This window comes from Camelus ferus, chromosome 33 (assembly GCF_009834535.1).
Source record: "Camelus ferus isolate YT-003-E chromosome 33, BCGSAC_Cfer_1.0, whole genome shotgun sequence".
NCBI lineage: Eukaryota > Metazoa > Chordata > Mammalia > Artiodactyla > Camelidae > Camelus > Camelus ferus.
This window is the reverse complement of record NC_045728.1, coordinates 11,205,912-11,220,506: the sequence shown is the minus strand read 5'-3', so window position 1 is coordinate 11,220,506 and position 14,595 is coordinate 11,205,912. Positions and strand designations below refer to the sequence as shown.

The following is a 14,595-nucleotide window of genomic DNA, read 5'->3' as shown; positions in this document are numbered from 1 at the left end:
GAGATAAACAGCGATTCTGGAGCCAGCAAGGGCCATTTAGGCGCAGAGAACATTGGTAGAACAACTCACATATTTGCGAAGAAAGCTCCTTTGATTCTTACAGCAACCCCACGAGGCTGCTAAGATAAGTACCATCATTTCCTCCTTTTACAGAGAAGGAAACCAAGGTTTGGAGAAGTGGCTTGAGCAAGTTCTCAAGATGCTGTGCTCTTGCCCCTGAGAATCACCTGTGATTTCTGACCCCAGTCCCAGTAACCTGCGGAGGTGGGGCATTCGAGCATGTTCTGAAATGGCCCCACTCTCCCTGAAGGCTGATCTTCCTGGACTCAGAGATCCTTTCCTTCAACACAGCCACCTTCTGTGTTGGGGTCCGTGCAAGGGGCTGGAGAGCAGAGATGACCAAGGCAGTTCTTCATGCTGTGGCTCTAGAGCACCTGCTGCCCCATCCTGAGGTCAGACGACTGAGCGCATACCCACAGCATGACTCACAGCACTCCTGTCTGCAAAAGGCCTGTCAAATTATATGTTATTAATAAAACCGACATGGCTGTCATACCTGCTGGAGGGTGGGGGAGGGGAATGGCTTGCTCCGAGCTGTGTTCAGTAACACAGCCAGGGGCCTGTCTGCCTCATGTGGCTAGGTAGCTGGAGTAAAGCTAGAGTCGTACCCCATGCCTGAAATGTCACCCCATACCACATTCACAGCATCAGCCTACCTCCCCTCCCCTCTCCCATCCTACTTCCCTTTCAGAACTTCTCTTAAAATCAAGTGTGCCATTTTCCCAGCTGCCTGGAAGGCCCTTCCCTTCCCTGGCTTATTTTTTAAGATTCAGTTCAAACGTCACCTCCGGTGCCGGAGGCAGTTGGTAACTTCCTCTCCCAGGCTTTCCTAAGACTTCCGTCTGCCTCTGAAGCACCATTATCTGGGCCCCCTAGAGGGGAGCTGCCTGGTCTGGTCCCTGCTCGCCTTGTTCTGGTTGCTCAGTACTACCCCAATTCCATGTGTTCAGTGAAAGAACAGATATCTCCATGTATAAGTGAAATATCCATGCTGTCCTCAGTCTGGATGCAGGCTAGAGGTCACAAAGCCGTCTTCCCAGCCCTGCCCTAGGCGTCTCTCTAGGAGTTCCCTACTGCACACCTCTGTTCAGTGCACACCTGTGTTTGCATGTGGAGGCGTGCCTGGCTGTGGGTGGTGGGTGGCTCCTTCAACTGCTCCGTGGGCCCTGGGTGTGCCCTGCATGGAAACACAAAGATGCGCGTGCAGGCTTTGAGGGCCTCGGGAGGCCCCAGGGATAGGCATGATTGGGTGCCAGACAAGAAGCGCAGCTTTGGGTGGGAGCTGTCCCTCAGCCCCATTCTTCCACCTTCCTTGACCCAACTGACCAGAAGCCATACACAGAGGTCTGGGATCTGAAGAGAACCAGGCACAGAAGGGAGGCCCCCAAAAGACCCTGACTCAGTTCTCTCCCAGGAGGTAGGCCGAGGTGCTGAAAAGGCACCAAGGGAAGAAGACCCTGGGGATGGGTTGCGGGGTGCTTTGGGAAGGTCCAGGGGTGAGGTAGGAAGACACAGGCCCCGGATTCTTGTTCTGGCTCTTCCCCTTCCTGGTTGGATCAACCTGCGCAAGTCATTTCACCCTTCTGAGCTTCAGTTCCTTCATCAATAAAATGGGCATAACAACAAGTCCTGCCTGGGAGGTGGTGAGTAATGGGATGGGACGGACGCTCGGTGACCTGCAGAGGGCAGTCCCAGCGGCAGGGCCCGCCTGGATGGAGGGCTGTACCAAGGAGGGCGGGGGCGATGGAGGGACGGATGGAGAAGAAGCCCCCGCCCCGGGCCTGATCTCCGGGACACCCGCCCCTCTCGCTGTCCCCCCTCCCCTCGGGACCCGGCGGCCCGGAGCGCCTGGGCTCATCCTCGCAGTGCCCGCCTCTGGGCCGGATGCCAGTGCGGGCAGGACTCCGCGCAGGCGGGCGGGGCGGGCAGGAAGCGCCGCGCCGGGGCCTCTGGGAGCGAGCGGGAGACTCCGGCGGCGACCGGCTCCTGGGCCTGGGCCGCGGCGGGTAAAGGTCTAAGCAGCCGGGGCGGGGCGGGGCGGTGCTGGGGGAGTGCTGCTAAGAGCTGGTGGCCGGGGAGGCGTAGGACGGCGCCGTTGCGTTGAGTGGTGGGCACTCTGGCAGGCTCTCGCCCTGGGCTCCGGAACCAACTCGAACTAGGAAAGCTGTTTGAGACCCAGCTTAAGGGGAGGAGCTCTGGACCTGTGGGAGCACAGTCCCTGTACCTCCCCTGCTGTGCCCCCTCCTTTTCCCACTGACTTGGAGACCGGGGGTGATCTTCTGAGAATTGCCCTCCCCACCCCCATCCCCACCGTGAGTCCCGTGTTGAGTCAGAGGACCTGCATCTGATTTTATCCCACTGAGCTAGTTCCCCAGGCTTCCTTGGCCTTCCAGGGCCCTGTCTTAACCCTTTTTCAGCCCTGGGACTTTTGGTCTGAGCCCTGGCCTGCACCTCCACTGGTTGGCCCTGTTGGCAAGTGGGCCTAGAGCAGCCAGATCTCCCTAAACCTCCCCTGCCCTTAAGGAACCATATCTCTCAGCAGAGAGCAGGTGCCACATAGCTGCGCACTTCATTTAAGGGAGCTCACGGGGATCAGGAAAGACTTCCCAGGAGAGAGAATCTTTGAGCAGATTCTTAAAAGACTGACAGGAGAAAGGTCATTCCAAACTGATGAAAGAGTGTGAGCTAAGTTGGGAAAGCTCAAGCAGGACTTCAGTTAGCCTGGCGAATGAGGTGTGGGGCAGGGACAAACTCAGAAAAGTAGCTGGTGTGGGTCAGGTGTTTGGACTCTACATAACCGAGGACTTTAGGGAGGTGATTGGGTGGCAGAGATGAAAGATCAGAATGGAATGAGACTGAAGTCAGAGGCCAGTAAGGAGAAGGAGAGGTCCCCGGAAGTTCAATAGGGTCTGAGTTAGCACAGGGGCAGTAGGAATGATGCAACAGGGACAGGCTGGCAAAGCAGTGGGAGGAGGAACTGGCAGGATTTTCCCACTGTCTGAAGGAGGGGGGAAACGATTTGAAGACAAAGAGGTCAGATTTCTAGTATAAATCGTGTGACTGGGAAGATTTGCTGTAAAGTAGCCAAAAGGGGAGGAGGGATGCTGAGCTCAGTTCTGCATATGGGAAGCTTGAAGCACGGGCAGAGATCCATATGGAGATATCAAATAGGAAGTCATTCATTCATTTATCTATTATTTATGCCAGCCTCAAAGGCAGGTTACATAAAAGTCACAGAGAAGATAAAATGATGAAACCATTAAAACTCAGTGAAAAGGACCTGATAGCTAGGGGAAAAACTTCAGAGGAGAGTGGATGATTGTTACTGGAAAGTGTTGGCTCAGAAAAGCCACTGAAAATGAACGCAGGACTCATTTGAGCTTGCTGGCAGCCAAGCAAAAAAGAAAAAAAAAAAAAAAAAAAGGACACCTAAATAAAACAGTTCACTAGGCTGGATCTCAGGACAACTCCGGGGAGAGGCAATGGGTGATAGGAGATAAGATGGGATCACTCAGGTGGGGGATGTGGGAGAAGGAGGAGATCTGAGCACCAGGCTAGGGCTTTGGCGATACTGACATTTAAGGAAAGGCTGATGTTCTCCTGAGGAGGAAGGCCCTTCCTTGGTCTGGACTGGGAGGTGGAATGGGACGGTGTGGGGGTGTGGGTCCATTCACATCATTCTTTCTGCAGGGGAACAGAATAGAAGGTGCTGTGCTAAGTCCCCTGGGCTTTGACCTCTGCTGCTATGAGGTGGGGCTGCCATTTGCCCAGGGCCTCTTGGGGCCCTGGTCTGGGAAGAGCACTTCAGCCAGCAGGTGAGCAGGAAGCAGGGGTTTCTGTTTCTACCTCTCCCCCTTCAGAGTCCAGATGGAGTCTCCAAGAGAGCAGAGATCCAGACACCAGGTGTGCCAGTCCCAGCTCTGTGATTCACTAGCTGTTGGCCTTGGGCAAGTCACCGTACCACCCTGAGCTTCCTTTTTTTCACCCTAAAATAAGGGAGTTGGACTAGATGATCTTCAAGGGATCCCTGGAGGTACACAAGTCCAGGTCTTGTCTTGTCTGATTTCATTTCAACAAATAGTTATCGAGTGCCTGCTGAGTGCCTGCTGGGTGCCAGACCCTGTGCTAAGTTCTAAGCAAGTAATTGTGAACCAAAACAGATGTGATCCCTGCTCTCATGGAGGAAGGGTGTGTGTGTGAATGAATGTTAATAAAATAATTACACAATGAAATATAAAATTGCCTAATAACTGATGCAAGGGGGCAGTCATGATGCTGTGAGAGCAAATAATGGGGGATTTGATGTAGATATGGGGTCTGTGTATTGGTGAGGTAATGGGGGTGAGTTCTGGATGCTATTTCTTCTTTCTCCTTTCTCTCTGTAGATGAACGTATCCCTTTCCTGATCCACTGGAGTTGGCCTCTTAAAGGGCAGAGTCCCACTGGGCCCCCTAGGTGAGACTTCAGTGTCATATAGTGTCATACGTTAGAACACATCTGGGCACAGCAGAATAGCCTGGGAATGGTCAGGGCTTGAAGAGAGCTTGATCCCTTGTGGAAAGGTTGATCTTCTCAGGATGGAGAAGGTACAGAGTCATCTACCAGGTGGAAGAGGAAGTTGACTTATATCATCCATAGTACAAGTCACAGTGGTCAGCAGGAAGGGGGGACCTATGGGAAGTGGGTGGAGCCTGGCAGTGACCAGCCTGAGTTCCAGGCAGGCAGTGAGCAGTGGGGGGCTAGGGGCGGGACCTCAGTCCCTGGGAAGGGTGTGAGAGTCAGATAAGGCTCTGAACTTGTGTTCAGGGTCAAGCCGGGATCTCAGGAAGGCAGAAGTCCATCAGTTCCGGCAGCCTGGACTCTGAGCCTGTGCAGAGGCTGCTCCCAGTAGCCACGCCCCAGCTCATCCCTCTTCTTGCTCACAGGGCCTTTATTCGCCACTATGGAAGCTCAGCGGGCAGTGGTCCCCCATCAGAGAGGCACGGGCAGTTGTTCCGGGGCATCGCTGCAGCTGGTAAAGGGACTGGCTCCTCAGTCAGCCTGAGGAGGGGACTGCTGGGATCCCAGGGTGGGGCCGGGGAGAGCGGGAGACGGGGAGAAAGGCTTGGAGAGAGAAGTGAGCAGGAGGAAGGAGATAGAGAGGATCCACTGAGGTGAGCCCATAATCCCCCTGACCATGTATCCCTTCCTGCAGCATCCTTATTATGTACAAAGCCCTGGGAGGGATATCTCATCCCTACCTTCAGCACACTGCCTCTAGCTGTCAGGTGAAGACGGCACACAGATGATCATGCAGCCAGTCAGCCCAGCTCACCATCACTCGTCCCATGGCTCCCCACCTTCTGCCACAGGGGTCCAAACTTTCTGGACAGTCTGATGGAGTCCTATGTGCCCAGCACCATACTGGGCCCCAACATCTTCTGGTGTGGTGTTTTGACTCCACAGCCTGACCCTACCATCACCCTAAGCTCCTGCACTTCCAGGCCCCTCACCCTGACACATTCCCCTTGCCTTCCCGTCCAGAAGCTATCCAGCGGCACCGCCGGAACCTGGCTGAATGGTTCAGCCGGCTGCCCAGGGAAGAACGCCAGTTCGGCCCATCCTTTGCACTAGACACGGTCCATGTAGATCCTGTAATCCGAGAGAGCACCCCCGATGAGCATCGCCCACCAGCCGAGCTCGCCCTGGAGCATCAGCCACCCTCGGCCGGGCTCCCCCTACTGGCCCTGTCTCAGCTCTTTGATCCAGATGTCTGTGGGCGCCGAGTGCAGACAGTGGTACTCTATGGGACGGTGGGCACAGGCAAGAGCACGCTGGTGCGCAAGATGGTCCTGGACTGGTGTTACGGGCGGCTGCCAGCCTTCGAACTGCTCATCCCCTTCTCCTGCGAAGACCTGTCATCCCTGGGTCCTGCACCTGCCTCCTTGTGCCAACTTGTGGCCCAGCGCTACACGCCCCTGAAGGAGGTTCTGCCTCTGATGGCCGTGGCCAGGTCCCGCCTGCTCTTTGTGCTCCATGGCTTGGAGCATCTTAACCTCGATTTCCGGTTGGCAGGCACTGGGCTTTGCAGTGATCCCGAGCAGCCAGTGGTACCTGCTGCCATCATTGTCAACCTGCTGCGCAAGTACATGTTGCCAGAGGTGAGTGCCCCCTGCCCTGCCACCACTGTCCCCAACTTTCCCCCTAAGGATTTTTGTGTTCTGGGTCCACATGTTTAATGTGTAGGGGCGTAGCCTCTGGGTTAGTTCAAATCCTGTCCCTCCACTTCCCAGCCGTGGGACTGAACAACTCACTAACTCCCCCAAGCTTCTTTGAGTTGAGTCCTTCTCTCTTTGAGTTGTACTGATCAAATGAGATGCTGCATGTAAAGTGCTTAGCACAGTGCCCTGGATCATAGTAGGTACTTGCTAAACGTGACTTATAATTACACGGTCATCATCATTGTCATCCTTCAGCACTCCATCTTCAGGGACTCCATGGCAAGGGAGGCAATGTGGACACCAAGGTCTTTCTTAACCCTCAACCATGCTCTTCCCAGGCCAGCATTCTGGTGACCACCCGGCCCTCTGCCATTGGTCGTATCCCCAGCAAGTATGTGGGCCGCTATGGTGAGATCTGTGGCTTCTCTGATACCAACCTACAAAAGCTCTACTTCCAGCTCCGCCTCAACCAGCCAGACTGCGGGCATGGTGCTGGGGGAGTGGGGGTCACGCCGGCTCAGCGTGACCACCTGGTGGAGATGCTCTCCCGGAACCTGGAGGGGCACCACCAGATCGCTGCCGCCTGCTTCCTGCCCTCCTATTGCTGGCTTGTCTGTGCCACCTTGTACTTCCTGCATGCCCCTACCTCAGCCGGCCAGACCCTCACGAGCATCTATACTAGCTTCCTGCGTCTAAACTTCAGTGGGGAGATGCTGGACAGCACGGATCCCTCCAAGTTGTCCCTGATGGCCTATGCAGCCCGAACCATGGGCAAGTTGGCCTATGAGGGGGTATCCTCCCGCAAGACGTACTTCTCTGAAGAAGATGTCCGTGGCTGCCTGGAAGCTGGCCTCAAGACCGAAGAGGAGTTTCAGCTGCTGCATGTCTTCCGCCGGGATGCCCTGAGGTTTTTTCTGGCCCCGTGCGTGGAGCCAGGGCACCAGGGTACCTTCGTGTTCACGGTGCCCGCCATGCAGGAATACCTGGCTGCCCTCTACATTGTGCTGGGTTTGCGGAAGACGACTCTGCAGCGCGTGGGGAAGGAAGTGGCTGAGCTCGTGGGCCGTGTTGGGGAGGACGTCAGCCTGGTCCTGGGCATTGTGGCCAAGCTGCTGCCCCTGCGGGCCCTGCCCCTGCTCATCAACCTGCTCAAGGTAACAGCCCCAGGGCCCTGAGCTGCCAGCCCCCATCACCCCCAGTTCACCCCTCGCTCCTCTCCCAAAAGGAAACTGCTACTTCCGGCATAGCTGTGAATTTTTTTCTTGGCTCTGGTTTCAGACTTGGGCAATCTGGCTTTTCGTGGGACTAGGGCATAAAGAAGGGGAGAGAGGTCACAGGCTGGGAAGGCTTGGAGGGGAATTAGAGGGTGTAGGGAGTTTCATAACAATCCTGAAATCCTAACCACGGCTTACTTTTTGCATCTCTCCTCCTAGTCTTTATTGCTGGGCAGCAGGGGTCACTGCAGTCCAGGGTCTGTCTTGTGCTTGGAAGGTCCAGAAACCGGACGGTATCTATTCTCCCAGAGGTGATTAGACTCTGGGAGTGATGTCTCATCCTAACTCAATCACCAGAGACAGATTTATAAAGCAGATGCCATTTTATTCATTTATACCAGGAGGATAAATGGCATTGGTAATTGTCTTGGCCTGTCTGGGGTGCAGGTCCGCTCCAGAAACCAAATTACAGGCCTGAGGACTGTGCTGTGAGCAGGGTGGATGCGCTAAGTTTTTGATGGGAAGAAGTATCCACTCTCAGCTGGTGTCTGCCAGGTGCCTTGCAAATGAACTATTATGATTCCTTTTATAGGTGAGGAAAGTGGGGCTCACAGAGGCTAAGTAACCTGACCAAGGTCACTCAGACAGTAAGTAGAATAGCTGGAATCTGAGTCCAGGTTTTGTGATTCTAAATCCTGTACTCTTTCTGCCAGACTTTACTGCTGTACAGTGGACAATGTACTGTGAATCTACGGTGCCTTGCTCAGTTCCCCTTTAGGAATGTTTCAGTAATTGGTCTTGAGGAGGCAGAGCCCTGGTGGGCTGACAAAAACTGAACAAGTTTTCCTTTTTATAGGCAGCAAAGCGTCAGGGTTAAAAACAGGGATTCTGTAATGCAGTTCCCTGGGTTCAAATCTAAGCTCTGCCACTTACCAGCTGTGTGACTTTGTATGAGTTACTTAACCTCTCTGTGCCTCAAGGTCCTTATCTGTCAAATGAGGATAATAATAGAACCTGTATCATTGTAAATTGTTTGTCAATCATAAAAACTGGCTCAGGCAGCCCACCCCTCTCCCACTACTGCCTCAGGCAGGGAGACAATGGCTATTGCTGAGGTCATACTTTGAGGATATGCTTGTCTCATCTGGATTGCAGTGAGAGGCTGTGGTCTCCTGATAGGATTCAGAAAACCCCTCAGTTATTTGAGGGGACACCACAGCCCCAAGTCCTCAGAGGGAGGGTTGCCTAGCAGAGGACTGGTCCCACCTGTTTCTTCATGAGCCTATTGATTCGGCTCCACAGGGTGGCATTTGCTCATCTTGCCACTAGATGCATGTTGGGGAGGGGTACTATCACCTACAAGGTGGGAACGTCACCTGTAAAAAGTGAAAAAAACAAAACAAAACAAAAACCCAGACATTAGAAGAGGTGGCAGAAAACAGCTTCATGGCTCTTGCCAGAGGAGCGGACCTCTTCTGTCCTTTCAGAACCATTGCAAGGACGGGAGCTGATGTCGCAAACTTCCCAAACATTCATTTATTTGACAGGTACTTGAATGCCTGCTTGTGTGCCAGGCAATGTGTTAGATTCTGAGGAAAAACTAATTACCAGAACCCCAGGTTTCTGCCTTTTCTGATCAGTCTCAACACAAACATGTCAACATAACCATATAATTAAAAATTCTGGGAAGTGCCTGGAAAGCAGAGTTCCAGGTGCTATGAAAGTCTGTAAGGGGGGGCCTGGTTTGGGGGAATAAGGAAAGCCTCCCTGCAGGAAGGGCATTTAATCTGATCCCTGGAGGATTAGCCAGGCGAGGAACTGCAGGGCAGAGGGTGAGGGAACACGCCAGCAAGAGGGTACAGCTTTGAAGGAGGAGAAACCTTGGCACTGTCAAAAAACAAACAAAAAACCAAAAAGGAGAGAGAGAAGCCAAGAGGACAGAAGTGAGTGAGGGTGAGAGGCTGTGATGAAGGGTGTGGTTGGCAGGGGCCTGTCAATGAAAAATCAATTAGTGGTCAATCTAAGAAATGGAAATTTTCATTTGAGGCAATCTGAGGATTATAGCCTGGGAGACAGTCTCTCAAAGAGTTCTGAGAACCGTTTCAAAGAGGTAAAGAGGGAGGCCAGGATATAGGTGATTTTGGCAAAGGGGGTGTGTGTAACCAAATGTATCTCAGTAGGAGGTTGCTGCTAGGCATGAGGAAAAGTTATTTCAGTTAATGGTTTTAGTGCCTATCTAATTATGGGAAGATGCAAGAATCCATGTTCATAAAAATTTTCTCCTGAAAATAGCTGAGGACCAGTTCTGTCAGTTTTCCCAGAGCACAGACTGCCTTATCCTGATATTCACTGTGAATTCCTTTCAGGGTTATTGTAGATCAGTGACTTCAGTGGCTAATGACCTTGACTCTTGTAGAACTGGGTAGTGGGCAACATTCTTTATTTTACAATCCCTTTCCTTTCGGTCTTAATTTCAATCAAGGTTTGGGACGCTCACTCCCAGGTCAGGTGAGGATTTCCTTGATAGGCCACTCAATGTGATATTACTGTACTAGGCCCTTTTAACAGTAGCCAAAAGCCTCTGGACCACCTGTCTTGCTAGTCTGTTATGGTCCAGGAAATGGTTCCTTCTTGTTGCTTCTCCCCATAGCTAGACTTACAATACTACAAGCGTTATTCTTATAGAATGATACATTTGGTCAATCATTTCAAGTTCCCTAGTTCATTTTATTAGAGGCTCAAGTCACACATTTGGTAATGCAAGAAACAACAGTCCTGTAAAATAGACAAATGCAGGTAATACTCATAGCATTAACAGGGTCATAAGTAAACACTGAAGCTAAGAAATTCCATGAGGTGCGGCCCAATATTTCCCCAGGTCATCTGACTAGTCTTCTGCACTAACTGCTATCCTTAAGGCAAATGACACATTGGCATTGTACATAAAGTTCACCAAAGATGTCTACGTGTGCAAGGTGATTGGTGGATTATCGTGACCCCTTACAGGACTGAGAAAGGAATGTTATCTTCTCAGGAGTTACATGGCTGGCGCCAGAGAAAAACTGACCTTTATGGCCGAGCAGGCATTTCTGCCATTGGGGTGGTCTGGTTAACGCATCATACAGATGCACAGTGCACACCCGAGGGGAGGAAGGAGGCCCAAATTGGCAAAGAAAAATTTTATGTTTAAACTTTTCTTGTTTTGCCTTAATGTGAATTTTATTTCATCAGGCCAAATCATGCAGGGTCTGAAGTAGTAGGAGCAGCATCAATCATCACTGCTGTGATGACAATGACGAGGTTGATGGTGGCGATGTATTTATAGCACCTACCTGGTACCAAGCTAAATGCATAATATATGCTAATTCCTTCCCACTATCCCCTGGGCTTGAAAATGTATCATGTTTGGGAAGAAGAATTTCCTGATGTCTGGAATGCATGAGACAAGTGTTAAGAGATGACTCTGGAAAGGTTAAATTGGGGCCAAATTATGAAAAGTTTTACATTCCACCTGGGCAGTGGGGAGCCACAGAAGGTGCTGCAGCCAAGGATTAGTACAATCAGACAAATCATGTGCGAATTTCAGGGAGATCACAAGGCTGGAGCAGATGGGTAGAGTGTACCTTAAGCTGAGGCAGGAAAGCCGAACGGCGCAGCATGCAGGAGGTTGCAGTTCTCTCCTCTGCTTCCCTTCCCAGGTGGTTCCACGAGTGTTTGGGCGCGTGGTGGGTAAGAGCCGTGAGGGAGTGGCCCAGGCCATGGTGCTGGAGATGTTCCGGGAGGAGGACTACTACAACGACGACGTCCTGGACCAGATGGGTGCCAGTATCCTGGGCGTGGAGGGTCCCCGGCGCCACCCGGATGAACCCCCAGAGGATGAGGTCTTTGAGCTTTTCCCCATGTTCATGGGCGGGCTTCTCTCTGCCCACAACCGGGCCATCCTGGCTCAGCTCGGCTGCCCCATCAAGACCCTGGATGCCCTGGAGAATGCCCAGGCCATCAAGAAGAAGCTGGGCAAGCTGGGCCGGCAGGTGCTGCCCCCCTCGGAGCTCCTGGACCACCTCTTCTTCCACTACGAGTTCCAGAATCAGTGCTTCTCCGCCGAGGTGCTGGGCTCCCTGCGCCAGCTCAACCTGGCGGGCGTGCGCATGACGCCCCTCAAGTGCACAGTGGTGGCAGCGGTACTGGGCAGCGGGAGGCATGCCCTGGACGAGGTGAACTTGGCCTCCTGCCAGCTGGACCCTGCTGGGCTGCGTACGCTCAGACCTGTCTTCCTACGTGCCCGGAAGCTGGGGTGAGGCCCTGTCCGCATGCACAGGCATGAAGGTTGGAGGTGAAGAGGTGGGAAGAAGGTGCTAGAGAGACCAAAGGGAGCAAGGAAGGACCAGGGGGTGGGGTGAAGAAGTCTAGTGTGGGTGGAGGTGAGGAGAGCAGCAGAAGGGAACGCAGCTGTGGACCACAAGACGCAGGATCGTGAGAGAGGGGCACGGTGGATGGGCAGGGTCCATGCCGAACTCCTTCCTTGGTTTCTCACCTCCCCTCTGGCCACCTTCTGCTCCAGCTTGCAACTCAACAGCCTGGGCCCCGAGGCCTGCAGGGACCTCCGAGATTTGCTGCTGCATGACCAGTGCCAAGTTACCACCCTACGGTGAGTGCCCTGGCAGGGGGCCTCCATCCTGCTGGCCAGCTAAGGACAAGGGTGAGCCCGCATCACCACGTGGCCGGCAAGGGCCCACCCATGGTGGCGTAAAGAAGGCAGGAGTCTAGATCTTTTTGCCCACCCCCACGTCCAGTACAAGCAGCTGTGTGGGGAGCAATCCTACCAGCAACAGGTACTGAGAAGGCCTCTCACGTGGCTAAAAGCAGCCTGGAGGAGGGCTTGGTGGAATAACACTCAGGCTGGTTGCCTGACAACAGTACCATTGATCCTGTCCTGGGATTCTTCCTGTCCCCTCACAAGGATGACCCTGACGCTGGGCACTCAGTAGATGCTCCCAGAGTGTTGACTGATTTACTAACAACCCAGACACCTGGGTTCTGATTTCCAGTTGGAGCAAAGGAGGATGAATGAGAAGGAAGAGAGAGAAGGATGGGGAATCATCGGGAAGGGAGGGAGAAGCAGGGGCTGGAAGGAGGTGAAAAAAGAAAGAAGGGAAATGGTAATGAGGAAGAGGAAGGGGAGGGGGAAGAGGAGAGTCACAAAGGAGAATGGAAGGTGGGAGGAGGCGGGGGTAGGGGGAGAAGCCGGCTTCTACCCAACTCTACCTCCTCTGCAGTGAACTGCACCCCCATTTCTTCATTGTCTTTCCCTAAGCCTGCATTTCTCTGTGTCCAGACTGGTCTCTGCCCCAGACTGTGCACCCTTTTGGCCCAAGTTCCAATGCCCCGCACAGGGCATCTGCCATGAGCCCTCATAACCTTGGGGTACTTTTAACCCTAGGCTGTCCAACAACCCACTGACAGCGGCAGGTGTGGCCCTGCTGGTGGAGGGGCTGGCAGGAAACACCTCGCTGAAACACCTGTCTCTGCTGCACACGGACCTGGGGGACGAGGGCCTACAGCTGCTGGCTGCCCAGCTGGACCGTAATCAGCAACTACAGGAGCTGAACGTGGCCTACAATGGTGCTGGTGACGCAGCAGCTCTGGCCTTAGCCAAGGCTGCCTGGAAGCATCCATCTCTGGAGCTGCTGCAGTGAGTCTTGCCCCCAGTCCCATCGCCCCACTCCATCCTGAGGTTCTGTGCCCAGCCCTTCATCCTCCTTCCCTCTCTCCGCTGTGCTTTTCCTACCCTAGAGGGCAAACCTGGGCCTGGACCGGCCTTCCTCACTTCCTGGCTTTTGAGTGATCCTTGCCAACCTGCTTCTGAACCAACTCACCGCTCTGTTATTGGCCCTTACTCAGCCCTCATTCTCCAGCATTGTTTCTATTAGGGTCCTTTGGCCCCATTCCTGCTCATCTTGGTCCCACTGAATTCTAGTGTCATCCCTGCCTCCTCCTGGCCACCTCTCTCCATCTCTGGCTTATTGCAGACATTTACCCCCTTGTATTCCACAGCCAGGGGATGAGTTGTGAGACCCCTCACTCTCTGTCCACCCCCTCCACTGCTTCTCCTCCTCAGAGCCCTGCTGAATGGCATCTCCTCTTCTCTCTCTTGCTAGCCTCTACTTCAATGAGCTGAGCTCAGAGGGCCGCCAGGCCCTGCGGGACTTGGGGAGCACCACTGAGGGTGGTGCCCGGGTCGTGGTGTCGCTGACAGAGGGGACGGCAGTGTCTGAGTACTGGTCAGTGATCCTGGGTGAAGTCCAGCGGAACCTCAACAGCTGGGATCGGACCCGGGTCCGGCGCCACCTTGAACTGCTGCTGCGGGATCTGGAAGATAACCGAGGAGCCACCCTGAATCCTTGGCGCAAGGCCCAGCTGCTTCGAGTGGAGGGCGAGGTCAGGGCCCTCCTGGAGCAGCTGGGAGGCCGTGGAAGCTGAGACCATGGCCGCAGGCACCTAGCTGTGTGTCTCCTGGCCCCAAGCCCCTTCCGTCTGTGGCCTCCTGGCTTTCACTACTACTTCTGGAAAGATCCCTTTGAGGCTGGAGGCAAAGGAATGTGCACGGCTCTGTCAATTGCCCTCCTGGGGCACGTCCAACCAGTGCTCCCAAGTCTGGAATTTCCAGGGTCCTGGAACAGGCCTCTTCTCCCTTCGGCTAGAAGGACAGAAGGGTGTGGCATTTTAGTGGTCGTATTGCCCTGTAGCACCACCACCAACCTTGCCTCTCCCACCTTGCAAAGAGCCTTGGATTGTGCCACCAGGGGGCACACTTCTCCCATCAGCCATCCAGATGTGTGGGAGGGCCTTCACATTCTGCCTTTATGCCTTCTGTGGACACCCAGGATGCCCGCAGCCACTTCCCCTCTCACTGGTGCTCTCTCCTTCTCCTGCCCCTTTCACCACAGTGGTACCTAAGCTCGGTGGCCTCTATGGGCTTGGGCACTGACTTGCTGTTATTAAAGATCTGTGTCTTCCACCTACTGTGGCCTGTTTGCCTGGTGCTTTCAAGAAAGGGTACTGTTCTTGGTCATTCTGGTTAAACTACTGACCACTTGCTGTTGCAAATGTTTCTTGGTTCA

At 53.7% G+C, this 14,595-nt stretch overlaps 1 protein-coding gene across 2 annotated transcripts; it reads left to right on the top strand.

The window, feature by feature from the left end:
* The first annotated feature begins 1,297 nt into the window (after positions 1–1,297).
* On the top strand, positions 1,298–14,215 carry NLRX1 (NLR family member X1). 2 transcript variants are annotated; one of them, XM_032472599.1, is made up of 10 exons: positions 1,298–1,477; positions 3,751–3,875; positions 4,446–4,515; positions 4,986–5,074; positions 5,584–6,200; positions 6,599–7,414; positions 11,173–11,768; positions 12,036–12,122; positions 12,915–13,166; positions 13,633–14,093. In XM_032472599.1, exons 2-10 carry the CDS (start codon positions 3,806–3,808, stop codon positions 13,952–13,954), a joined length of 2,919 nt encoding a protein of 972 aa, XP_032328490.1. In that variant the 5' UTR covers positions 1,298–1,477; positions 3,751–3,805; the 3' UTR covers positions 13,955–14,093. The 2 variants fall into 2 exon arrangements, with proteins under 2 accessions (XP_032328490.1, XP_032328489.1); XM_032472598.1 differs by lacking the exon at positions 1,298–1,477 and adding an exon at positions 1,794–2,066 and having other exon boundaries at positions 13,633–14,215.
* Positions 14,216–14,595: the final 380 nt, after the last annotated feature.

Coding starts and splice junctions, on each gene's coding strand:
- NLRX1 (XM_032472598.1), top strand. CDS start 3,806: ATGAGGTGGGGCTGCCATTTGCCCAGGGCCTCTTGGGGCCCTGGTCTG. Junction 5,075..5,583: donor CCGGGGCATCGCTGCAGCTG/GTAAAGGGACTG, acceptor CTTCCCGTCCAG/AAGCTATCCAGCGGCACCGC. Junction 12,123..12,914: donor TGCCAAGTTACCACCCTACG/GTGAGTGCCCTG, acceptor TTTTAACCCTAG/GCTGTCCAACAACCCACTGA.